The sequence below is a fragment of the Clarias gariepinus genome, chromosome 19 (assembly GCF_024256425.1).
Source record: "Clarias gariepinus isolate MV-2021 ecotype Netherlands chromosome 19, CGAR_prim_01v2, whole genome shotgun sequence".
NCBI classification, from domain to species: Eukaryota; Metazoa; Chordata; class Actinopteri; order Siluriformes; family Clariidae; genus Clarias; species Clarias gariepinus.
The window spans coordinates 7,562,182-7,590,170 of NC_071118.1; the positions used below are offsets into that span (position 1 = coordinate 7,562,182).

Sequence of the window (27,989 nt, forward strand, 5' to 3'; positions counted from 1 at the left end):
TGTGTCCAGGCTCGGTTGAGGAAGTGTACAGTGTGGCTATGTAAGAGCAGGGGCGGTGCAGTGTTGCATTCTGTCAGCAGCTCTCCCACTGACACTGACAGACTCTTTCTGCTCCTCTCGGCTCAGTCAGCAGAACACACTGCAAGCTGTGGACACCTGGACCACTTGACTGGATACCACACACACACTTGGAATATGAACACCTTTCGACTAGGACTTGTTTTCCTTTATTGTATTGGTGAGTGTTTTTCTTTAACACAACTTTTTATTTCATTAATGTTACAAAAAAAAAAAAATAGCAGCAACTTGATAGTGCTGTTTTGAGTTGAAGTTCACCAGGGTTTTGTGTCTTTGGTAAATCATCACCGGGATGTAAAACTTATTGCTTATTGCTTATCACACACACATGTTTGATTTTCTATACTTATAAGAATGCGCATAACCTTTCATGCAGTTTTGTTAATAATAAAGGTATTCTGCTTCTATAACCATGCACCAAACCTTGGCTCTATTCTAGTTTTTTAAATAATATATATATATCATTTTTTTTATTTTGTATTATTATTTTTTTAAATAATAAAAGCTGCATAAAAAAATCTTCCATTGCTAGGACCAGCGAAATGGTCAAAACTGTCTGTCTGATATTTCCAATCATTCTCCAAATGCTAACTGACACCCGTGTTTGCAGTTTCCCTCCAGCTATGTGGCTGCACGTCCCGGGATGTTGGTGCTGCAGTGACAGCAAGGAAACCTCAGCCCGTTTCGACTGGAGATCAGACTCCAAACAATGACACAAGAACGGACGACCAACTTCTGGACAGTAACGAAGACTACATATCTGCGGAATATGAGGACGACGATACCAGAGGTAACATCCAATTCTGAGATTGTTTATTTATTTCTTTAATTTTTTTATCTTTCTTATCTATCTATCTATCTATCTATCTATCTATCTATCTATCTATCTATCTATCTATCTATCTGTAGATGCACAATCAGACTAACTATCCTATATAGATAGATCGATAGATCGATCGATCGATCGATTGATCCACCAGTCTGTGACAGATGGTCAAAACTCTGATGGACCCATATGGCCAGAAACTATATTATTTGACATTTTTATCCCATTTTAAATTGATCACTAATACAAGAGTCCCATATTTTTTAAAGAAACACCAGATTTTTCACCATACAGCTGATAACATCTTATTTCATTCATATCTGTAAACACATTCTACACAATTATGAATGCAATCATTTGACTTAATTCCAAAGTTATAATAAACGAAGTTTGACCTGCAGAGGTGTATTAACTTAAAAAGGGTTCAATGACCACCATGCAGATTTGATCCCTATTTTTTGTTTGTTTTTTTTGTTTGTGGATTAAGTGGATTAGTAATCTAAGCTCTGTTAAACATCGTATTCTAGCTCATGTTCTGCTAAATCAGAGGGAAAGGCGATATGTGTGATATGAAAATGACATGACGGCGGCTACTTTAAGTAGGCATCATTAATTGCACTAAATGGAAATTCTTTGAATGACTGCCAGGGATCTAATTCCTCCCCCCCCACCCTTCTTCACTTTGGTAATAAGCCAGATGTCGGTAATTTGATGTGTCCCCAGTGTTGGATTAACGACCACAGTGTTTATTTGTGGGGCAGCTCAGTGGTTACGTGGGTTTCGGCGATGCCTCACATCTCTACGGTTATTGTCCGTTCTCCCTGGGTTCCTGTGGGTTTCTTTCCATCTTACAGAAATATTATTGTACTTCATATGTGAATTTGCAGGTGCGTGCGTGCTGCTGGAGGATGAACGAAGCATTTATTTGTGTTAAACTGTATTTAGACCTTGTATATTCTCCTGCAATCTCTTGACTTAGACTTCTTCCCTTTTTTCCTTTACAGTTTCAACTATGTCTAAAGATTCCGTACTAACAGCAATAAAAGGTCAAGGGAAGGGCAGAGCCAGGAAGAAGAACTCTTGCCTGACGGAACAATACAGAAATTATTGCATTCATGGCGTTTGCCGGTACCTGGCGGAACTAAATCATACCTCTTGCATGTAAGTCACACGAAGTAGGTTAATGATTAAGGTTACTGGTCAAAGGATAAAATACTACATTTTGCCCCTGTGTTATCATCAGTCGTGTCTGACGTTGTATATATTTACAGATGTGAGACAGGATACTCAGGCGATAGGTGCCACCTGTTCATCCTGCCCGTTGGCAAAGTAGCTGAAGGCAACAGTCACACCACAGCTCTGGCTGTAATGGCAGCGGGTCTATCCTTATTGTGTTTCACTGTAATTGGTGTCTTACTGGCCTTAAGGTTAGTACTTTTGCTTAAACACGTGCACCTTTACTGTAATCCATCTCTACAGTCGTTTAAACATATGTACATATACCTTTACAGATTTAAAAAGAAGAGTGACATCAGTATAGATGAGAAGATCCGTCTCCAGTTACTGCATAGTGATGAAGAAAAAGCAAAGTAAGTCTAAATCGAGTTCATATTATAGGAACAGAAACGCCACAAATTCATGCATGGAAATCTTTATACTGTCATTTGGAAGCATTAATAATGATCATTTCATAACAGAGACACAATCCAGTGGTTCAGTGGACAGAATGGCTACCATCCGGAGACACCCTGTCCATGCTGAAGAGGAAAACGGTAGTGTCCAGAACATCGTATGTCTCCAAAGGACGACTTAAAGGATATTCTGAACAGAGATTTGTAGAACACGGTCTGAGTCTCTCCGAACCATAAAAGAATATACAGTAGGAATTAAGAAAATCACTGAATGTAGTTGCGCTATAATTATTTTTTTAATGTTTGAACGTAATATTTATTTATTTTTAAAAGATTTTTTTCAGCTCTATGAGGTCAGTCATGTTGGTGTATTTATTTATCTATTAACTATTTATTTGTTCATGTAATAATTATGTATATTAACTGAAAGCACTGCTGGTTTGTCACATCAGTGCATCAGTACAGTCTGTAAGCAATGCAACAGCGATGTACTGTCAGTGGATTTGTCCCTGTACTCCAGCATGTTGGATATGAAATGAAACCATGAGTGTGAATTTAAAGAACCATCATGCCATCAATTATCATGGCAGCATCACTAAGGATAATATTGAGCATTTAAGTGATGTCTCCGATGCCGTGTACATTTCACGTCATCATTAACTGTAAAGAAATCACTAATAAAACCACAAGTACTGTACTATATAAGATCGTCTTGTAGAGATCTGCTTATTTACAAAGTGTAGCGGATTGTGCATTTACAGTCATTGTTTCATTTCAAACTGGAGTGCCGAGCCAAAACTAGAAAATCATCACTGTTCTCTGATTTAAAGGTTAATTTTTTTTTTTATGAAGTTTTTAGATATTTATTGTAATATAACCCACAAACGTTCTGTTTTGCATTTTTATATGCTGATGTATACAAAAGTTTGTCATTCAAATTTAGAAGTTTAGTTTGCAAATTATTCTTGAAAACCATTTAATGATTTTTAAGACGGTAATGTGAAACAAGGAGCCCAATTAATAATAATTGGTGGGAACTTTCTTTGTACATTACTGGACAAAAATATGGAAGCATCAACAGTATTCAATCATCTATCAACACAATACACAATCCAATACGATGCAACACATTTACTGACAGCTAGCAAAACAATGACCCCTAGAATCACCGGTTCTCTCACCACTGAGAGTCGAACCCAAAGGATATTATTTTTTTTCCAGACTTTTGTCCCGTAATGTACAGTATTGGTTTATTTAAGCAGTATTAGTTTTTTCACTGGTACACAAATACAAATATATTTACACAATATAATTGCCAACTTCATTACTGTCAAATAAAATGAAAATAAAATTTTACTACAATGACATTTTTTGTGAGTGGTTAATATTTTGTCTTTTTTGCTATTTGCCAAATAAAATTTTCTACACATTTCAGCTTTAAGTCAAGCGAATTTATTTATCTATATCTACACAAGATCCTGCATACACTATAACTAGACACCCATCAACAAGAACAAGAATGCTGTAATATCCTTCATTAGGTCAATTTAGGGGGGGAAAAACTAATGTGAAATGTACTGGCACGACCCGGGGATTAACATACCAAAACTTGATCAGGGAAAAAAAGGACATTGGGAATATCGTTTGACTTCATCATTGTGGGAATTGCAATGTTAATTTACCTAGTTCCCAGATTTTATTTAATTGTAAGTAGATGTTATGGCACAGTAGCTTAGTGATTAGCACTGGCACCTTGCACTTCTAGGGTCCTAGTTGAATTCCCACCTTGGGGTCTGTGTTCATGGAGTTTGCATGATCTCTTCATGCTTTGTGGGTTTTCTTTGGATACCCCGGGTTCTTCCTGCAGTCTAAAGACATGCAGATTAGGTTGATTGACGTTCCTAAATGATGATGGATTGGCACCGTTTCCAGTATATACCCCACCCTCCCAAGTCTCCTGGGATAAGCTCTAGGCCCCCTGCGACCCTGTATTCAGGATAAAGTGGTATAGAAGATGAGTGAGTTTGTAGTAGTAAAAGTAGTAGAAGTAGTAGTAGACATTCTTGTAGGTTACTGTACGTCTTTGGATCCTCAATCAATGATGCCTAGTTACTGTTAAACAGTGTTTTTATATTTATTATGAAAATCCTGAAATACAGGATTAAAGCAGATGCAAGAATCCCACATTTGCCATTAGTTTCATTAAATCACAGCCTATTGTGACTAATCAAAAACATCAGAGACTTGTAGTACACATTTGTATTCCTTTAGAAAAATCACTAAATGCATAAATAATCCCAAATTTGTTAGCTGTTTTACTGTTACAACCCACTGGAAACATACTATAATAGCATCCCTAACCATGGCAATAAAACCTAATAGAAACCTGTAGAAGGGTATTATATGTCACTTAAACCAACAGAACAAATCCTCATTTAAGAAAACTCTTCCTAATTCAGTGACTCCAATTTTTAAATTAGGAACCATTGCAGTTTGGGTGGCAAAGCCAAACATTCCACATTGGTGTGGACAGCTTTTATCAATTGACATTTTTAGGGTGGCAGTCCAGGGTGGGTCAGAATACCCACCCACATCCATAGATAAATGCCATTTAATAGTAGTAGTAGTAGTAGTAATAATAATAATAGTAACAGTTGTAGTAGTAGATATACAGTAGACATATTAGTTTAGGCTATTTATGCCCAAACCTTCCACTGACAGAAGACAAGATAATTTTATTCATAGGGGCCATTCTAATATTCTTACACTGTCCTGTGCTGAATTTAAATTCTTCTTTGTTCTTGGTCACTCATATGCAATGATGCACACATGCAAATCATTAAAATGTACATTTAACTCTTTTACAAATCTTTCCAAACTCATGACGAACTAATCAATCCACAAACATTCACAATGTACCTATCCATCATCCATCTAGGAACATCTGTAGTTAGGGATTGTGGAGACCAGTGGTGACAATTGTGTTGTATTCCTATTATTATGACTGTGGTAAGACCTCAACATTCACACACTCATTCACACACTACCGGGAATTTGAAAATGCCAATTAACCAAATCTGTATGTATTTGGACTATGGGGGAAACGGGAGTACCCAAAGGAAACCCATCAAGCACTGGGAGAACATCCAAATGTATCTATGGACTTCCTACAACACCTCACAATTAGTTATTGCTTGTCAACATCTGCTACTTTTAAACCTCATACAATCTGTCAAGGATGGCAAATTGTGGTCAGAGCATTCAACCAAGATTTTCATTCATGTCCTGTCAGGTCATGTGGATACGCCAGTTTTGGGTAGCTTCTTATGATCATCCTTCTTACTCACATTTAGATCCAGATGGTGCTAAATTTCACGTCACATATTTTAGGATAGCTAGCAAACAATAATTTGTACTGGTTGAGAGTCACTCCTAAAATGATCTAATCATGAGGGCACACATGATAATCAAAGCAATTCTTGACTGTTGTGAGTTAAAATTGTGAAAGTTTGTGAAGCTTTGTAGTTAGAAAGTCGTAAATTGTAGGAATCCGGCACACTTTTGCTCCCACCGATGCATTACAAAGAGGCAAGGACCACCTATAAAGTGCAAAAGAATCACTGGGATCCACCCGAGAATAACTTCCACACTGCTGCAGTGTTTTTTTTAGTCTGTGAGGACATCTCGAAAGCATTAAGTGTGTGACTGCATTTCAAAAGCATTTAGTCGGTGTCTACATTTCAAAAGAATTTAGCTTGTGAGTACATTTAAAACAATTTTGGGCATACTTAACATATTTTTTGACAGTCACGATTTCTCCTGGACTGTGCTGAGAAATATTGAACTCTGATTAACTACATGATGATCTCCATAGGATTGCGTTTATAGGAATCTGGGTACAAATTTGGGAATGAGGGAAAGCTGCTAAGCTAACTTGTTTGCTGCCTTTGTCAGTTAGCTAGCTAGTTTTTAAGCTAGTTTTGGTTTAAACCCATTCACTTCAAGCAACCACCCAAATAATAATAAAACTATAATAATACAATAATAACTATAAAAGCTTAAATAAAGATGGGTTGTGGTATATATAGGCTATATATATAATTTTTTCTACCATTCCTTTAGTGTTCATATTTTGAGTAGCACTTCTTTAATTAAAATACATACAAGCACACAGCATGGTTAAACAATTCAGTTCAAGTTACATTTTATGAGTGGATTGTAAATCATTTTTACTGAGTCTTCTTATAATAACTGTCTCTAAATCAGCATGACATTTCATAAGCATTTTAGTTATTCCTGTAAAAGCTGCTTTGCCCAATATGGGAGTGCGGAGGAAAAAGCTAACAGTACGCATGCGCAGTCGTTCCGCCTTTCTCTGGCAACATGGCGGCCCCCGTAGACCTTGAACTGAAGAAGGTAAATCCCAATAAAATTAGCCGCTGAATGTATACCTCGTCCTAAAACCCTGTTTATTTTTGCAAGTCCGCTGATTTACGGTATAAACTGTATATTTGTGTCAAAATTCCTGAACTAGAATGTTTCATAGAGGAGATATTTTCGTATAAGGATAGCGTCGTGGTGTGACTTGCTAGCTAATGGTCAAGTATAACGCGTACAGTAAGAAATAAATAATATGGGGAATGATTTAGTGCGGATTATTGTGATATGTCGCTAGCTAATCTTTTAGCTGACTCACATTGTACCCAGATAGCTCACATCCAATGACATAATAGTTAGTCAGCAAGTTAGTGTGTATGGTAATATTGCTGTTTGTTTTATTTGTTTATATAACAAAATATAGTAATGATATTTTATTTCTGTAATATGTATATATCGTAATTTCCTGGTCATACACCATTAAAATATACACTGATCAGCCACAACATTATGCACCACCCATCTAATATTGAGTAGGTCTCCCCCTATGCACTGTGTGATCTGATACCTTTCTGTCTGAGCCAGCATTTACATTTCCTTCAATTTGATTTACACTTGCGTTTCTATTGGATCAAACAACACGGGCTAGCCTTGTGCATCCCATGTGCATCAGTGATCCTTGGCCACACATGACCCTGTCTCTAGTTCACAGGTTTTCCTTCCTTGGATTACTTTTGGTACGTCCTATCCACTGCAGTCTAGGAACATCCCACAAGAGCTGCAGTTTTGGAGTTGCTCTAACGTAAACCTCTAGCCATCACAATCTGGTGCTTGTCAAAGTCACTCAAATCCTTACGATAATCCATTTTTTTCCAACACATCAAAAAGTTCCTTCACTGCATAATATATCCTACCCACTTTTTAGCCCTCATTGAAACCTGGGATGTTCCTGGTCTGCAGTGGTCACTGACATACCAAAAGTGATTCTAGGGAGGAACACCGTAAACTGGCAACACTGTCATGTCTCACTGCTGTCTGATCCAATAGAAAAACTACTGTGGTCATAATGTTATGACTGATCTATGTGTGTGCGTGTGTATATACAGTATTGTTTTTTTAAAATGCAAAATACAACAAAGCCTTTTGTTTCTATAATATATTTCATAATTTTAGTGCCATACTTAATTAAAATATATTGTTTACGTGTCTGTTCTTGTCCTTTCGCAGGCCTTTGCAGAATTGCAAGCCAAAATGATCGATACGCAGCAGAAGGTTAAGCTTGCAGACCTGCAAATCGAGCAACTGAGCCGCATGAAGAAGCATGCTAATCTGACCCATGCAGAGATCACTTCACTCCCCAATAGCACTCGGATGTACGAAGGAGTAGGACGCATGTATGTATCTCGCTTGCCATGCAGACGCCGGCACATTTGATCAATAAAGTTTAGAGATTGAAAGTCACTCTGTCCACCTTACAGGTTTATCCTGCAGTCGAAAGATGAGATAAATAATCAGCTGATGGAAAAGCAGAAAACTGCAGATGACAAAATCAAGGAGCTGGAGGTAACAGCCTTTCATGCACATTCCCACATAAACCTAAGTGTACATTTACAGCATTTGTTAGAAATGCATTATTTTGCTGTGGTGATAGTGGAATAAAACACCTTAGGACGTGATGACCGTTAGGATGGTAAGTAAATCACACATTTATAAAATAAATCCAAATCAGGATTTATCGTTCAGAATCATTGTAGGGACATATTTGGGACATATTTGGTCCCAATAGCAAACATATTTGGGACATATTTGGTCCAAATAGCAGACATATTTGGGACAAATTTGGTCCCAATAGCAGACAATAAAATCTTCCCAAAATGTGTACAGATTCCATCTTATAACAAAAAATTTTTTTAATCCATTCCATATATAATACCCTGCCAGGCCTGAAAAAAATCACCTACTCTAAGATTTCATTTAATCATCTTTAGCATTGATTACAGCACACAACGTGGTGGCTGGTTCATGTGTGAAAATGATTTCTTATGCTCCCAGAACCACTCCCTTACAATTTGAGTCCTGAAATATCCCCATGCAATCAGGGAAGAAAAAAAATCATTGGTGTGATTACCTGGTCATTTAATACATTCAGGTCTTCAGCCAATCTCATTTTATTGCCACATTGCTGAGCCTAGACCTGACCAACTGAGACAACCCCAGATCGTAACACTGTCTCCCAAAGACGTGTACAGGGACCACTACTACGAGTGATTGGTGCATCACTTTATTCTCTGCCCTTTCTACCCTGATGCAAACTGAAGCCCTTTTTTCTAATGCGATTCACTAAAAAGTAGTTTTCTTATTTACACACAGCTGTTTAGTCCCAATCCTATACGTTCTCATCACGTTGTGTGTGTATGGAAATACTCTTATGTATTTATGTATAGTTTATACTGTTGATTTTATTTTATTTTTTAACCCTGCAACTTCACCAAGCGTTTACATGATCCCCATTTATTATTATTTTTTTTCCCAACCACATCTCTTTCACAAAGGTTTACTACTGTCCTAATAAAATTAGTTTCAGTAATTTTAAATCCTTAGTTGTTTTCCTGGCTTGATTCAGCTCAATAATTACAGCATTCTGATCAACTCTTTGATGGTGGTGTATAATATCATGTCATAATGTAAGATTAATCATGTCATTAATCAGGACTGTTAATATCAGGGACACAAACCAAAGCAGTAATTATTATATTAAAAATAATAACAATATTGAAAATGTTTTGTGGTGAATATTTTATCCATTGAGTACTGTCTTGGCATTAGTTGCTTGGTTTGCGGCACTGTACAGAAATTTGGGGAATTCAAAAACAATAAAAAATAAATAGCATTGGATGCATGTGATTTCATTGGCACCAAATCCCTGCCTTGCATCATGCTCTGCAGAACTTCTCAATAACTCAAGCTGTCAGGAAATGAAGAGAAAATTGAATAATTTGGTGCATGATTAATGCTTATTGACGTTATAATGAACTTGCATATCTTTGTGGCTTTAAATACTGTAATTACTAGAATTGGAACTTGTTTTAACCTTTACATAAAATTACGGTCCTAATTTAGCAGATTATTTGATTTGATATTCATAGTAACTGAAATGTGAGTGATGACAGTGAAGTTAAGAGTAATAACAGCATTAACTGTAATTACAGTATAACTAATGAGGCATGCGTATTGTACCCTACCCTTCCGTACAGGACTTCCGGTTCTGTGCTTTTTGTGGTCTGAGTGAATACATTCTAGCTTCAACCAGTGCTGGGGGATTCTCTTTATGAAGTCATTTAATTTATTGTAACAGGTAGAAAATCACTAAGGATTTGTACTAAAGTATTCAAATATCACTTTTCTTTTTGTAGTTTTGTAGTTATCACTTTTTTTTGTAGTTTGTACACGTCTGAAAGGTCAGTTCTTGCAAGGACAGTATTGTTAAGTGAATTTGCAAAACCCATCAAGTGCCATGATGAAACTGGCTCTCATAAAAAAGCATCCCAGGAATTCAGGACCAAAATCTTACTTTTGCTGCAGAGACGTTGTTAATTTATTTACCAACTGCAAACAAACACCAATTTACAGTACCTTAGATTGGGGCCGTTAGTAAGGCTTTACAGAGCATACAGTAAGTTGCAAATGCATCTCAATATCAGCTGTTCAAAGGAGATGATTGTATATTTTGGATGCCTTTAGAATAGTTTTACAATGCAGAAAGAAAAATCAGGAAAGATTTTTTTTCAGGAATTAGAAGGTGTCTCCAAAGTTTTGATCGGTTGTGTATGTTTGTTTAAAATATATTTCAGGGTTTCATCCTATGCAGTAATTCACTGGTTAGAACTGCATCATTTCTGACATCACTATGTTCACCAGATAAAATGGGCTTCTGGATGCCCCTGTGTTTGGGTTTCTGTACCAACGTGCTAGGCAGCTAATGTGGATGAGTGATATTCATATATTTTCTTCCTTATACAGATGAAGTCAGTATATTCAGTCTTTTGTCTGTATTTTGATTATGTACAGTGTTATTAATTTAACAGGAAGAATTTTTGCCGATGCTGTGGACTGCTATGTTGATTAGATTTCACTTTTAGGATTGATCCTACACATTTAGGATTAAAACAACCTTCCCATTTATTCTTCCAGTTTGCCTCAGTTTACAAGTTTGTACAAGTTTGTGTCTAGATGTCTACGTTCATCATGCATGAAAAAAAACCCAAGTACAAGACATCACACCAACTGTTTTTACTAAAACCGTCATGTGTTTTATTCTTTTATTTTGGTATATTTTGGATACTGACCCGCAGACGAAAAAGAAGACAAGGCCCTCATTGTAAATGTACAGAATAATTGTTCATGCAGTGACATCATACCAGACGGCAAGCCTGCAGGGTTTACACTGCTACTGTATGTTCCCATGACTATTATGTTGTAACGTTTTGTTGGTGTTTTCTCCTAAATCTCTCAGCTAATGAGTAATGGCATTGGCTGCGTCCTTTGTGGCCGTCCGTTTTGTAATCGACCACGTCAGCCAGGTATTTGTCTGCTCTTTCACACTAATGACATGGTTCTTTACGTTAAAAAACAAACAGGGAATCCCTTATTGTAAAGTTTCTTAGCTTTAGGTGACAACTTTTTTAAAATATATAAAAGTTATGTATATTATAAAATGTTTTATAATAACATTTTATAGTATATATAAAATAAATTTTTTATTTACCTGATTTTCTCTTGATTGCATAAAACCTCCATCCTTAACATTGCAAAATTTCGGAAATTTAAATGTAATTCAACTGACACAACAACCTACGTGCATAGAATATGCATATTTGCATAGAATATGTAGGATATTGCATCATGGTTCAAGCCCATCACCCAGCTCTATCTGTAAAAATGCTTGTAAAAGATTTTCTAATGGTTTTGTTCTATACCATAGTTTTAACTGCTTGACATTTTGTCGTCTTGTGGTTCCCTGGTTAACTTGGTTCAAGTCTCTAGTGGTATAGTATTAAACCTGATTTATTTTAAACCTGAATTGCTCCATAAAACCTGGAGAACATAAGGTGCTTATAATAAGGTATTTAAGTTTATTTTTTCCAAATAGGAAAAGTTATTCTATAAAACACTGTTTTCAAAATCATCTGTACCCCTGCTGGTACTAACTGGTGAAGCCTCTTCAGTAGAAAATAATCCAGGGAGTTCGGTAATTTTGTTTTAAGTGTAAAAGTTCTTCATGAACCAGGGAAAAATCCAGACAACCAAGCTCTGATCCTGTTAAATATGCACTGGCCTACAGGGTGCCGGTTGTTTCACGTTATGTGACAGAGAAGAAAAGGTTGTTGGGGTCAGCAGAGGAGATGGGATGCAATATCAATTATATATGTAAGGTGTTTAAATGCAAATGGACTCACCCTCATAGAAACTCGGCACCATTGTGGTGGTGCAAGTGGTGGCACTGAGAACGTCATGAAACATGCATGTCTGGCTGTATTGAACCGATCAATCTTTCTACACAAGGTACAAAGACATGATGTTTTGTTCCATTTAAGTTCTAGTACCAAAGTAAAACTATAAACAGTTGAGAGTTGCACCGACCCAATGTTCACAATAAAATTGAGCAATCGTTCAGCAGCGTGGAAGGAATTTGTCTCTGTGAAAGAAAATCTGTCATCATGAGTATTTGTACATGTCAGCTGAACATTTCTCTTCAGACCACACCATCTCTGAAGCCCCGTCACCCTGTGCCCACATGGTTGAGTTTATCATTGCATTTCTGGTCTGTGTGTGGATTTTCCATGCATGGTCAATTTTCTCCATGAACCCTGGTTTCCTCCACAGAAAACATACAATGCATGTTTTCCTCCAAAAACATGCATTGTAGACTAAATAGCTTTTCTAAATTGTGCATAGTTTGAGTGTGTGTACACTTGTAGTTTACAGGAAAACATGTATTACATTAATAACTGCTAGGGTGAAAACATACAAGAAGTCATTGTAGGCAAATATCATTCATCGAGGACAGCTTGAAGGAACAATTGAATGAATGAATGAATGAATGAATAAATGAATGCTTGGTAAAAATGTAGCAGTTGCTTTTAATAGATTCCTTTCAACATTGCAAACAGCCTGTTCTTCTGGATGTGATTACAAAACATGTGAAATCCTGCAATTGCGATAGTGTGTCTTCTGTACCTCCCACACTATCCTCTTAACAGAGTGTGTGTTTGTGTGCTAGTGCACCTTCTTCCTGTTCCAAACTTAAGAAGCTTTTATTGTTCTGGTCCTGATTGTGGTTAATGCCCTTTTTAATGCAAGTTTAATGTATTTTTTTTGTGTATGCATTATCTAATTTAAAATCTACTTTACATCCCAGAGAGATAAAATGCATGAAAGGAATTTGAAATGTCTAAAGCTTGCAATTTTTCTTAAAATTTATAATGTTATTTTGTTAGAAGAAAAGGTAAATAGTTTCTTTTAAGTGTTTGAATAAAACATGCTTAGTGCCTATATTTTTGGAGTTGGAATTATAGCTGGCAAATATTTACACAAGAATTATATTAATTGCAGTATTGTGTTTTTGGATCATGAATTTAACCATAATTGAACCTCAGAAGTCTTTGGTTTTGATCCTAAGTGAATATTATCACTTGAAGAACCGTGCAGATGGCATGGATGATTATACTTAAGTACAGGAAATGAGGCACAGCGTCGATTCACCTTCCATCTGTTTGGGTGGGATGGGTCATAAAGTTGTAGTTTCATAATCCACCTTCTGTTATAAGTCTGAGTCTGAAGTCGTCGTCAAAGCAATCTGAATGCAAGTTTGTGCAAATGTTTGTTCTTTGTATCCTAGATGTTGTCGTGTGTTCACTTCTAAGTGTAGATCAGTCTTATCATTTTTAAGACATTCTAATTATCTGTTCTTTTGGCAGCTTTTTGTCATTTGGAGAAGAGTTAGTTCTGCATTTTTTTTTTCCTTTTTGAGCTATTGTTCCACTTGTAATTCGGCCAAATTAATAAATGCCAGCCTGGTTTAGAATGTAATGCAACATAATCTTATCTAAGAAGAATCGTCCTTATGTTTTCTGCTTAGTAGTAAAATTTATATACACCGAATCAGCTAAAATATTAAACCCAATATTGTGTAGATCCATCTTGCACCCCCAAAATAACTCTGACACCATAAGGTGTGACTCCACAAGACTTAGCAGATTTTACACATGCTTAATAGCAGATCTTATGCTGTGGAAGGGCCTCCATGGATCAGTCTTTTTTGTTCACGACTCCAGTGGATAATCAATTGTATTGAGATCTGGGGAATTTGTAGGTTAAAACAAAGGCAGGCTGTGATGCCCAGAAAGTTCTGATAAATTTCTGTCATAGCCAGTAGTATTTTTTTTTTTTTTTTTTTAACAGCAATTACTGCTACGTTGGTTTTCTGTGGGATCAGACTGGCCTTTGGTCCCCTTGGGCATAGAGCCCAGTTTCCTAGTATATAATTGATATGTCTTTTTCACCTGGGAGTGACGTTAGTTTATTAGTGTATGGAAATTGTCAGGAAGGAAGGAAGAACAGATGACAAATTATTGGGAAAAAAAACAGGTGGTTGTCCCCTTTGTGCTGGGCAGGGCGTTTATTATATTTATTTAGCCGTTATAGGGCAGATACCCTTGTCTCCTTAGTCATTGCAGATCAATATAATAATTTGGTGACTGATCACCTTTATCCTGTGGTGCAGATTTCTACTCTGATAAGAGTGGTGTCTTGCAGGATTATCCGCCTCCATCCATAAAGCACAAGAGCTCACCGAATGGTATGATGATGGTGATGAAAAATAAGAAATCACGTGTTATGACTGGCATAGTGGTCCAAACTTAACGATTCCGATCTTTTGTGTGTTGATTCCTGTATGTATCGCCACACCGACTCCAAAATATTTTTCTCCAAACACTGCGAGCGACTTGGTCTCATTACACATGCTTTCACTAGTCTCAAAACATCATGAATGCATCATTACAGTTTCAGCGAAATGTATGGTGTTGGCTTAACACCTTACTAATATGTTTTGTTGTCAGTATTTTATTTATTTTTTACATGCAACATTTGCCTTACCTTAAGTCAAAAGTCTAGACACATGAATGGTACAGCCAGTACACCAAATCTAAATTCTATCTAATGTCATGTCTACAAGTCAGTCTAACAGGTCAGAGGTCTGTTCTTCACACACGGATTACTGTGTTAGCTGGATTGGATTGTTAACGATTTGACATGATCCTTCATTTCCGTTCTTCAAAGTTTGTTGTTTGGCTCGTTACCAAGTCGACAAGTTATTAAGCTTAAACCAGATCAAGAGTAGGCTTAGTTAACGTAAAAAAAAAAATGAGATCATAGTTTACAAAAAAATCATGTATCATGTAGCATCTCTGTTACTTCTGTCTATGGATAGATCTTTTTAATTACTGTGTGATGTGAGAATTTGTAATTATTCCCTCCTCAAATGAGCAAATTCAGTGAAGGTGCTTAAATCGTGGTTTAATGTTATATCCAAATTATTATCCTGTAATCATCTTAAACTAATTTGTAACTTTTTACTACTTTGTGCATAAGGGGAAAATCTTTTACGCACTCTTCAGGCCTCTGTCTAATTTCCATTAGCAAAGTCATTGCCTCAGCATATCATTCAAATGAGGATGGGTTCCCTGTAGAGTCTCGTTCTTCTGGAGGTTTCTTTCTATTGTCATCTCAGGGAGGTTTTCCCTTTTATCGTCGCCCTTGGCTTGCTCATCAGGGGCACACTGATTGGTTTAGTCTGTATGATTTTTTTATGTTCTAATTAATTTATAAATTTTTAATGTTGAAAAGCTGCTTTGTGACAGTTAACGTTTTTAAAAGCAGTATACAAATAAAACTGAATTGAATTGAATTATTGTTTCACACAGATATCTTGGACAGATTGATCTGGGTAAAAAGACTCCAGACTCTCCTGTATTTTATTTAACAGAATTATTTGGCCATTTAAAGTTATAATGCACGTAATTAATAATGTTTAGTAAATAAAAAATTTTATGCAACGTGTTTTGTTGTGGAATTGAAAGAATGGCTTTGTTTAGCAGCATTGGTATGTGGTAATTTAATTGTTGTAAAAATGTTATGTGAGGCATACAGAACTGTGCAAGTCTTGAGCTACCTCTCATTTCTTCATATTTTGCTTCTAAAGACTTTCCTGTATTTTTCATGTAGGTATTCTTTAAAAAAGACTCCCCTGAATGTAGTCTTGATGAACAGTTCTCAAGGCTCCTATTTTTACCTATTAATCATTCAAGCATAAGAATTAAGGCATGAACCAGTGAGAGAGAGGTGCACATGATGACAGATGGGTGATTAGTATAGTGGTGATGCTGAGTGGTTGAAACAGACGGAAGGGGAAATGAGGTTGCTGCTGAAGTTGTTACATAACCAACCCATTGTTAAATAGCATCTTTAGGCACTTTACATCCTTTCACAGTAATACTTTCGTTCTCGTTTCTGTAATTTAATCTACATCATTTGAATTCATTATGAAGAAATGACTCAAGACTTTTTTGATGACTCTTACATGTAGATTGTTTGTTTAAGCAACGCTGCACAGCATCCTTAAACAATATGTTAAACAAAAATTAATCAAATGTTAATTTTGCAGGGGTGAGCAAACATTTGCAGACTTTATTATGGAAGAAAACCGGTGTCATTAATTATCTGCACGTAGCTGATTCTAATATGCCCTAGTTGGCTCAAACAAATGTTGCATCACACTATGTGTTGATACTCATATATATTTATTACAAGCGTGGTCTTTATTACAAGGGTGGTCTTTACCCCAGTCATTTTGATTTGTCCGAAAAGAACAAACGCAGGTTTATCGCAGGTGATGTCAGTCATTATTTTAAAATGATTTGTACCCTGTTACTATATGTAGATCGAAACACATACTTTTATTAAATGCTCATGCAGCTCCAGTTTCTACCACTTTAGCCCCTGCATTCTTCTTTTTTGAGCTATCCTTCTCCCCTACTTGGCACGACAGCACAGTTTATGACCTGTTGTTTAATAACCCATCGTACAGTAATAACGTGGAATAAATGGATCGTTTAATTAATGTTTGCTTATCTTTAAGGAAATTGGTATATGGTTTACAGCTGATGAGAACTTCATGACTAAACTTGATAGGCAGTTACATTATTACATCCTGTATATTGAATGAACATCACTGTTGTGTAAGTGTAACTCTTGGCTCATCTCTAGCGACGCTCGTCTGGGCTTTTATGCAGCTGCAGCCTAGATGATGGTTTTGGGTGTGATCCCAGGCTGGGCCGCCGCTGATGATGATGTGCAGGGTGGCGGGTTAGGAAAGCATTCGAGGGCTTTCCTCAGAGGAAGAACAAAACATAAGTGTTGTCACACTCCTCTCGGTGACCAAGCTGTGTTTATCCTCTCTCCTGTACCTAAAAGACTTGCTTAGAGAGAAGACCAAAGGTCCAGCAAGCTATATTTCATAATAAAGAGTTTCATAATAAAGCTTTAAGATCTTGAAGAACATGCATTTTTAATCGTATGCTTGCAGACTGTGGACTAAAACGTGATGCAAACCGAGGAGGTTCCTCAACTCGCCCCCTAAGGGCACACCGTCGTTTGAGATACTGGGTTCTTTTTTAAAATGGTGTGTACATTGAGATGGCATTGCTGCCATTTTTTTGGGTAAGACGTGACCGTACTGTATTTAGACCGAAGGGTGCGCATGAGCTCATGGCTCTGGTGGCCACCACACCCGCTACCCTGGAAGGAGCAGTGATTTAGGAGGTAACATGATGTCATTAGCATCCCGGCGGTCCGCTTGCCCCTTCAGTGATCCTCGTGACCGCCGTGTATGAGTGATGACAATACGCCAGCTGATGATTCCTTTATGAACTCATAATTGGCCCACGATGCAGGTGGGCGCTTGGCTTTGCCGTGTGGGCGAGACCGGGTTTGATGACAGAACAATTAATGGACCTGTCAGCTCCTCGGTCTCGTCCTGGGTAAAACATTGTTTGCTTTGCTGACAGGAAAAGATGGGTGATGGCCGTTATTAATACTCAAGGGGCCAGCGTGAGACAGTCTGCAGGATTAGTTGCGAGGCTTGGGTGTCAGCGCTGCATGTGAGCTTGGGGACAAACGTCCCTACAAGGCACTTTGATGCTTTTTGACATCTGATAGGCGTCTTCACATGTTAACGTTATAACAGATAGCATTAAGCTTCTCTGCAGCATGCGCTCCGTTTCAATTGTGGTGCAGACCATTAATACCACCTTTTAAAGGATTCTAGTGGTGAGGGTTTTTTTGTCACGTAAAAGTCATCTGGTGCTTTGCACTTCAGCATTGCACTTCTTTTGACCTTTCTATATGCACGAGCAAACATCAACACCATCTCCTTTTTGGATTTTGGATTCGGATTGTTTTAACTTCTTGGATTTTGATTTGTGTGCACTCTAGACCGCGACAAATTTATTTTTGTATTTCGTCTTGGAGCCTGCACTTGACGCTTCTGCTTCCACACAGTTCCCAGTTCAACATTTATTTTTTCTTTTCAACCTGCATTTCAATTTTATAAATTAGCAAACACGTTTGCATGTAGAGTAAAAAACAAATCAATTTGACGCACAACTCATGTCCAAAAAAACTCTATGACGGTATGTTTTAAAAAAGAAACAGAACTCGTCAGTTCTTTTGCTGAACATTACTGATGGACAGTTCCAAACCTGACAGACAGACTACAGAAATGCTTTGTAGTCTGTATCAAAAACATAACCTAATATAATCCAGCAGGTCACAGTCTAAGAATACCATCAAGCTAAACCCTGTTAGCTGTTGGAGGTTAGTACAGCATGGAGGGGGAAAAAAGATTTAGACATTTCTGCTCACATTCTCTTCACGCTTGCCAAAGCAGTGCTGTATTAGGGTCTGTTGTCGTTCTTTAGTCACTTAGAGATCGTGCCGGCATTCCCGGCAGGTCAGCACTACACCGTGTCTGCTTGCAAAATAGAAACATTTAAACAACAAACAACAAAGGGCTCCATTTAGAGGAGGATGTGTGCAGTCTATCCGACCTGTCGTGTGTTTTCTCCGAGCACCGAGCTCTGCCATAAGAGGCCCATTGAGGCTCGAACAATGAGAGGTTCTGCGGCTTGACTCACCGGTCGTCAGAAACCGTGTCTTTGTGTCTCTTTCTGCATTGTTCTGTAAAGGTCAGCTTTATAAGGTATCATTATCGTCTGGTAAAGAGAGTTTCATGCTGCGGTAAATGGGAATTAACCATGTGGTGGTGGTGTTCCCTACTCGCTTGCTGCTTGATGGAGAGTCCCACTCTCCCATTAGCCTTGTTTTTCTTCCCTAGTCTATTGAAATTAATGCAATTACAGATTCCAACTTAACTAGTTTAAACAAAACTGATAAGTGGGTTTACATGTGCAAAGCATTTAATCAGAATACAACTTTTGTGACAGACAAGAGTCCGAAGGATCCGCTTCCAACATCTTGATGCCAGACACCACAGTACAACCGTAGATTCTCTGTGGAGCCACATCACAAGGGGACAGAGCCACCCCGGTGGCACGAGGAGAAGCAAATCTTATGGCTATTTAGTTTTTGTGATACATAAACTTTCTTTCTTCTTCTTCTAGTGGTCATCAGGAAGAAATAAATATTGTGATATTTGTTGAATGCCCTGGGTTGACCAATCACGCATATTGCGCACAAATTCTCCAGTCTGGTCCAGTCCAGTTGAGTCCTGAATAATGATGTAAATGGCGCTGATATCGTCACTGTCCCTTTTTGCACACAATGGGCTAATTCTTTTACTTCTTTAAAACAACTTTCTGATCTCCATAAACCATAATGCGTATTCGCTTGTAATGTCGCAATAGACACAGGCATGCGGGAAATACCTAACATTGGTCTCTGCCCTTTCTGCATTTCAGTAAATTCTGCAAGGAGGTATGCAGCAATTATCTTGCGATTATGATTGGTTTAATAATAAGACGTGGACGTATAATGATCTAGCTGTGGAATGCTAGGGATCCTTAGGAATGACTCCTCCAGGCACATTCCTCTTCTGGTGTCCTCCTGGGTTTCACTGTCATTTTAACACTATTTTGTCCACAATGACCTTTAAGTTAGAAGAAACTGTTCTACTGTATATTAGCCTGTAGATTGAAAGAATGTGTGAAATAAAACGGATAGCAGTTGTAGTCTTAAGTCTTATCAGGATTTCCCAGAAAATATAGTTCTTGGTCTGTAAACATACATACATGCATACGGGAGACATGATAATGCTAAAAAAGGTTCCCCCTCATATGCTACCCGGTGTGTGGTTAAACCGTGGTGTCTTTCATGCTCTAATGCCTTTGGACAATGTTGTGTCTGTGAACAGGATCAGCAAGCTGCTATATTTAAATCCTCCCGTCAATGAACAATGACTTAGAGTTTATCTGATGCCATTTTGTCAAAAGCATCAAAGGAGCCTTGTAGCATCCAGAACAATGTTTCTCTAATTGCTCTAAATGATTCTCTAAAAACTCTTCTTTTCAACAAGCTCATGTTGCTAGTTATGAGACCACAGTAGCATCAGCTAAAAATAAAGCTTTTACTGCCCTCACACTAGTCAGTGATTCAGTATTCATTCAGATTGTGGTGGCCCCAGAGCCTTTGCCTAGAACATCAGGCACAAGTTGGGAATTTACCCTGAATATAATGCCAACCATTCTTAACAAAGCAAGTCCACCTGCCAGTAGGGTGATTTGGAAATTGGGAAAACTCAGAAGAACTTGGAAAAAACCATGCCACATGGCAGTGTTTCAGATCATGGGGGTAAAAGTCAAAGCCAGCCAGTCACAAACTACAGAATAGTCCAAAGACCATTAATTTTTTTGAAAAAGTTTTTCAAAAGTCAAGCAACATAATGGGACATAAGGATGTTGATTGATAAACTTTTTTTTTCAATGACCTTAAGAACAGCTTCTTTCCCAAAACCATATAACAGCTGACCACAATCACAAACTGACACTGACAGGAATCTACAGTATTGTGCAAAAGTCTTGAGCCACCCATCATTTCTTCATATTAAATTTAATTATGTGGTTTAAATGAACGAATTGGGAACAAAATGAATTTACTGCGACAGGCTGGAATGTGCTTAAAGATGTACTGCTAAAAAAAAATGGATTTCACTAAAAAAATAGGTGTGATCCTTCCATTGTATAGTTCCTGCAGTGGGATTGATATGTTCCAGCTGGCAACAAGTTATTTAACCCAAACTGATAGTGAGTAGCTTCTCGTTTCATAAAAAGCTATCTCAAAACACCTCCTGTATATAGTCATGGCAAAGATTATACTCTGTTTAAGAAGAGTTAATTTATTGTCCTGCATTGTCCTGCAAATCAAGAAAAGACTTAAGGAGATTGCTTAATTTGGGTTAGGAATTTTAAAACGCATTATTAAAACCTAAAAAGATAGTGATGAACCATCATCTTTGAAGAAAAAATGTGTTTGAAGAAAAATTTTGACCGGTCATGATTGGAGGTCACTTAAATGTTTGTTGAAACCAAATTGTGAAAAAACAGTACAACCCCCAGTTGTATTTAATGCTAAGAGCATTTCCGCATGCGCAATGCAAAGAGAACTCAAGGGATTGAAACTAAACAGCTGTGTAGCCTTAAGAAAACCACTCATCATTGAGGCTCATTGGGGGGGAAAGTCCTCAGTTTGCTAGAGAACGTAAAGGAAAAGAGGCAGAAGTGAGTTGCTTGTGCAGGTCTTGGTTTAGCCACATACTGTGCCCAAAATGAGGTCAAGTGACTAGATGAATATCTTGACTGACCATGTTTTTCCAACAATTGACTTTTTCTCCCTGATGTCACAATCATATTCAATGGGATTCTTCAGGGTGAAATTGTGAGCATGAGACATCATTTTCACACATGGATTGGCTACCACAGAGTCCAGACCTTAACCCCATTAATAAGCTTCGTAATTTGGGGAGAAGGTTTCTCCCATCATCAATCATCATCTTGGAGAGAGAGAACTTGCTGCAACTCTGGACCAAAATAAATGTTCCATTGCATAAACTTTTCAAAACCTTGCCGTAGCGAATGCGTGCCAAAGTCTTTCCAGCAACATATTAGTGTTTGTGTGACTTTTTTTTTTTTTTTTGCCAGGGAGTGTACAATTTAAAAATTGGTTGTTTATGTAACAACATTAGCAGCACCCTCATTTCTCATTTGTTTCAACCACTCAGCATTCACCAGTATACTGTACATCATCTGCACCTGTTTCTCACAACTTAATGCCTTAATTGAAATTTTTCTTCAATGCTTGAATGATTCATAGGTCACTGTGTGGCTTAACAAACAAAAAACATTCCTCAGAAATTAGTCAGGTACAGGAACTAGACTGAAAATGAGAGCCAAAAACTTTCCAATAATGATAGCCAACCAAGCCCTACAGGAAGCCTGGAGAACTATTCCTCAAGACTGCATTGACTAATTCAAGAAAGTCTTTTTGGTAGCAAAATATAAAGAAATGAGGGGTCACTCAAGGCTTTTGCACAGTAATTTATCTGTCTACCTGGACTATACTGCATTTAAAGAGATTAAATGTAATTTATCACACCTGACTAGGTGTTGCCAGTGATCCAAAGTCCAATGTCCTGGTATGCTTTATCTTTGACCGATCAGGTGTACGTGATGATGCTGTTTGTGTGTGGCTGCTAGCCCTTGGAAATCCAATTCCCGAAGATTTTAACGAATTATCTTGATTCTTCAAAAGCTTGTGTAGAATCCACTTTCCATTTGAACTGATTTGGTGTTCCTTTTTCACATTACCACACCTAAGAGTTACTCGGGCTGTGATTTAACTTGTTTAAAAAAAAGAAGCGTTGAAAAGCCAAGTGTTCTTCAGTACTACTTGTGCAGATTGTACTGGGTTTTGGCGGTTACGCATCTTGCTCCGTTTAGCAGCAGCTATAACTGACATGGCCAAACCCATTAATTAGAAGGGTTGTCTGCATACTTTCAGTCATGTAGGATAAGTTATGTTTATAAATTACCATAATTATCATATGCACGTTTATTATTCTAATCCAACAGGTAGACCGTGGTTACTTTTCGCCCAAATATAGCTGCACACATTACAAGCTTTTACAACACTGAACATTACTATATAAAGACTTGTTACTTAGGTGGATGTTTTCCAGACCAGAGAATGGAGTTTAGACATGAACAAGCCCTGAATTAGACAAAAACTAAACAAGACTACACAGATTGCTGTTTTATAAGCATCATGTGAACGGAAAACCTTTGACCGAGATTTGTGCGACAGATCAGCAGAAGCATTTATATACAGCACCTTGCATACCGACTTTTTAGAGAGTGTCTTTTTAAAGGAAACATACCTCAGACATTCCTTTTCTTATTGTTTCCACAAAGATGCTTCCTCATCTGACTTCCTACAAGCCTGGTATTATAGTTGTGTGTGCAATGTATAATAATATTTCAAACAAGATTTTGACAAGACCATTGAAGAAAGCACATGCCAAACTTGACAAGCTGCAAATCTTCACTCATGTGAAAAGAATGTTGGTCATAACCCCAAAGACCGGCGTCCACAGGAGTAAGACTCGTAGGTAAACACGTGCATGATTCCACATGTTTCACAACATCGCTGTTCATGCGACCTTGGTTTGGGTGATTTGAGATACGGTCATAATGCCTCTAAGCCAGATGTACACTGTTGTAACTTGTGTGCGTGTTTGTATGCTGTAGTAATGACTCAAGGCACAGGATGCATTTGGGAGGTTTCAGATAACAGCACGTTTCCCAGACACCACTTTAATTTAGCTGCCCATTCAGGTGTTTCAGACCTGCCCCACCCTCTCACCTTTATTCCTGAATAGGCTAGTGTATCTATTAAAAGATTTAAAGTTTTCAAAAGGTCACTTCATCAACAGAATGCAGGGAATGTTTTATACCAGTTTGCCTCAGATTTGGTTTCAGATGTAAATGTCAAATACTGGAAAGCTGTTTGTATCCAATTTTCAACAAATAAAAGTAAACCCATATGAGAGTCATGTGAATGTGATTTATTACCCAGACCACAATTAGCATTACACTTGTGTGCGTGCCTGGCTATTAGTTAGGCATGATTATATTCACATGCTAACCTATGTTATCTGGAAAAAAGTAGTTATGACCAGCTATTTTGGGTAGCATATTTGTCGCTACGGGATAACATGGAGACGTCATTCAAACGTAACAAGTTTTGTTAGCACCCCTTTGAAGCTTTCCGCCATTGTCATCTGTCTCAGCACACGTGCGATGATCTTAATACTTAAAAGTGTTTACAGTGTAGAGTACTAATCCAGAAGATTAGTTTCTAGTGTATACCTAAAGATATGTTGAGACTTGAAAGGTCTATCGTGTAGGCATAATGAGATAATGGTAAAATGCATGCAAAGCAAATATTATCATGAAATATTGAGTTTTCATGATTTAAAATACATATACAGCTATGCAGGTAAGTAGCATTACTTTCAGAGGATGCGGAACAAATAACTCCAGATAGGTTAATTTGTTATTTAAATCATATTTAACATTACCACAGGTTTTTGAATTTGATTTGAGAAGCACTAATGATTGACCTGGTGTTCCATACATAGATTCATCACGCTATGTTTCTTAGAACAAGTAGCTCTAGAGTATAAACTACATCCTCTTATATTCATTTTTCGATGGTGAATTGGTGCTTTGCGACTGATGTTGATGGATGGTCGGGTGATTGGAGGTATGGGTGGTGGATAGAATGGAGGAAAAGAGGGAATGTTGATTGAATGGAGGATGGGTTTATAGAATGAATAGTGTTAGGTTAATAGACTGAGTTGTTTATTAATAGGATGGATGGTTGACTAGATGGACTGTTGTTTAATAGAATGGGTGTTGGTTAATAGAATGAATGATTTGATGCAGGTTGATTAGCTGGGTGTTTGTTTATTAGAATGGCTGGCTGAGTTTTTAATAAAATGGGTGGTTGGTTAATGTCATGTACAGCTAGATAGAGGGTTAATTGGATGGGTGGATGGTTGATGTAATGGGTGGTTAGATGGGATTTGTTTGGAGGGAAGTACATTTGAAATGGTTTGTCATTTGGATGAATGTGAAGGTTGGATGCTTGAGTGTGTAGGTGGGTGTACTGTTGGATGGGTCGAAGTTCTGAGCATTTAACTTTGTGGCCACAGTTTTTGGAAGATTTGTAGTTTAATATCAGCAGCAAAAGAAAAGAAAATACTCGAATCTCGTAGAGTTTCCTTAGGAAAAATATTTCCTCACCGGAAATTAGAAGTTCTATACTTACTTGTGTACTTGAGTAAAAGTACAGAAGTACTCATCTTCAAATTTTCTTTACCTTTGCATAGGGGAAAAAAAATCTCTCGCTCTCCCGATTGTGAACGTACTGTTTTTGTTACTGTTTGCAACCAGTTCCACTTCTGATTTTAACACCTGTTGCGTCATACGGCATGTCTCGAAGGGAAGGCAAATCACGCAGTTACATATAATAGTCAGCAAGTAGCTACATTCCCCTCTTTAAGTGCTACACACCTAGTTTTTAGGTATCGCAACAGCATGCAGAAATGTAGTTAAGTAAAAGTACATACTGTATTTATGCTGTATTTTTAAGCAGAGTAAAATTAAAAAGTATATTCTCTAATAAAACTACTTAAGTTAAAGTACAGATACATTAAATATTTAATTAAGTCCAGTAACGAAGTAAATGTACCTCACCAGATCACTGATCAGCAAATTATCACCATAATTATAATATCAGTCATATTTCATGGTATTTCAAATAATTTCACATGGCTTATCTGTGTCCATTATCTCTACAGCAAAAGAAGACGTACCTGGAGCGCAGTGTGAAAGAGGCAGAGGACAACATCAGAGAAATGCTCATGTCCAGACGGGCCCAATAAAGTGCACATATAGTTCTGTTTTCATTGACCCTTTCTCAGCCTGTTATTCATTTAAATACATTTTGCATGTTCCTAGGGAATACAGTTATTTCTAGGAACATGACCCATGAATCATTGTTCTTTTCAACACAGGCCTGAATACGGGCATAGCATGTAGGTCACTCAGTTGTTAACCGTTGCTCTTTATATTGTGACGTGTCATGTTTACTTTTGCACTGGAGTGTAATAAAAATGTTTTTTCTTTATTTAAGAAGGTGTTGGTGTACTTATAAAGGTGTTTGTTTAAATGACTGTCTGTGTGATTTATAGACTGTAAGTGTGGAAGGTGGTGTTTGAGATACTATCAGAGCACTTTAATCATTGACGAACAGTTCCTGTCTGATATTTGTTTATTTTATGTTTCCTGTCTTATAGTTGTTTATTTATATTGATAATTTCCTGTTTAATGTCTTCCAACTAAGTTTACTTTTTGATCCTCAGCCTGTTCTGTACAACACTTTTTTTTCTCTTCCTTTTTAAAAAAAAATATATTATGAAATGTTGATTTCTTCAGATTAAAATGGTCAGGGAGGATACAGCATTAGTAAGCAGACATGCATGCATGGCATGTATATACACAACCAAACTAGGCCTGTCTAGGAAATGTAACGTTGTGTAATAATGGGGTTGTCTTCATCCCTCCCTGTGGGCTATTCTGGTTCACTTAAAAGGCTTTAGCATATTTCTCTGACATTGTAAGTATATTATATCCAGGCTTGAATTCTCTTTGAATTTAAAAAGCCTGAGTCATACATGAGAGAAAGAGGTGTTATCATAGATCTTAAGGGGAAACGTTAGCATTTGTCACCCTCTGGTGGTTATGTAGTCATAGTTGCAGCAGGTTCGCATCTCAACAACACTTACTTATCATATCCAAGTATATCCAGGTTTGGATTGCATTTAATCTGGAGATTATCCCAGAATCCCTTAGTGTAAGATAAAACACAATAAAACTCAGATATCTTAAACCTTTATGAAACTGACCATGTACAAGTTGTGATATTCTGATCTGAATACAGTACTGCACTGCATACAGTAGTATTCAAAATTATAGCAGTCGAACATCATTAAACAGATTAATTATTGTTTTTAGGGAAAAATTCTATTTCTTCATGGTAAATATTTAACTTGTAGGTGTAGTGAAGTAATAGAAAACAACAGACCCAACTGTCATGACTTGCATGCACCTGATTCTGTGTAATTGAATCGTTAATTGATATAATTGTGAGTTCAAAATAATAGCAGTGTGGAGTTCAATTAGAGAGGTAAATTATTCTGTGAAAAACAGGTTTCAAAAAATTCAAGGATAACTGCAGAAAAGGTTGTCCTGTGCATTTCTCTCTAAAAAATAAAATGGGTCGTTTCAGACATTGTTCAGAAGAACAGTGTACTTTGATTCAAAAGTTGATTTGAGATGGGAAAACAAAGAAGTGCAGAAAATGATGGGCTGCTCTGCTAAAATATCAAATAATTTAGACCAAAACCAGAAAACTATTAGCAAGAAGCCTCTGCAAAGTCCCATTGTTGAAAAAAAGACGTGCTGACGAGGTTACAGTTCGCCAAAGAACACAGTGGCTGGCCTATAAAGAGAAATGGTGCAATATTTTGTGGACTGTTGAAAGCAAGATTTTTTTGGGGGGTCTAGAGGCCGCAGACAGTTTGTCAGGCGACCCCCAAACACTGAATTCAAGCCACAGTGCACTGTGAAGACAGTGCAGCATGATGTGGGGATGCTTCTCGTACTATGGTATTGGGCCTATTTATCACATTTTAGGAATCATGGATCAATTTGAAAAACTACATGATACTTTAAATGCTGTGGATCTTTAAATGCTTTGTAGCATAGCAAGAGAAATAAAATAGATCTAGATAGATCTATATAATCTAATATGTTTACCACAAGCAATATCTCAACTGTTTGGAAGAGACCAAAATAGAGAATAATGTCCATTGATTTTTT

The 27,989-nt window shown here is 37.3% G+C and overlaps 2 protein-coding genes across 2 annotated transcripts; both read left to right on the forward strand.

Annotated features, from left to right (window-relative positions):
* Window positions 1–3,859, forward strand: hbegfb (heparin-binding EGF-like growth factor b). Its single transcript, XM_053478928.1, has 6 exons — window positions 1–238; window positions 689–868; window positions 1,909–2,065; window positions 2,176–2,331; window positions 2,416–2,493; window positions 2,602–3,859. The coding sequence occupies exons 1-6, from the start codon at window positions 196–198 to the stop codon at window positions 2,663–2,665; spliced, it is 678 nt and encodes a 225-aa protein (XP_053334903.1). The 5' UTR covers window positions 1–195; the 3' UTR covers window positions 2,666–3,859.
* Window positions 3,860–6,862: 3,003 nt separating this feature from the next.
* Window positions 6,863–26,235, forward strand: pfdn1 (prefoldin subunit 1). The gene is made up of 4 exons (XM_053477991.1): window positions 6,863–6,951; window positions 8,140–8,306; window positions 8,391–8,475; window positions 25,907–26,235. Exons 1-4 carry the CDS (start codon window positions 6,919–6,921, stop codon window positions 25,988–25,990), a joined length of 369 nt encoding a protein of 122 aa, XP_053333966.1. The 5' UTR covers window positions 6,863–6,918; the 3' UTR covers window positions 25,991–26,235.
* The last annotated feature ends 1,754 nt before the right edge of the window (window positions 26,236–27,989 follow it).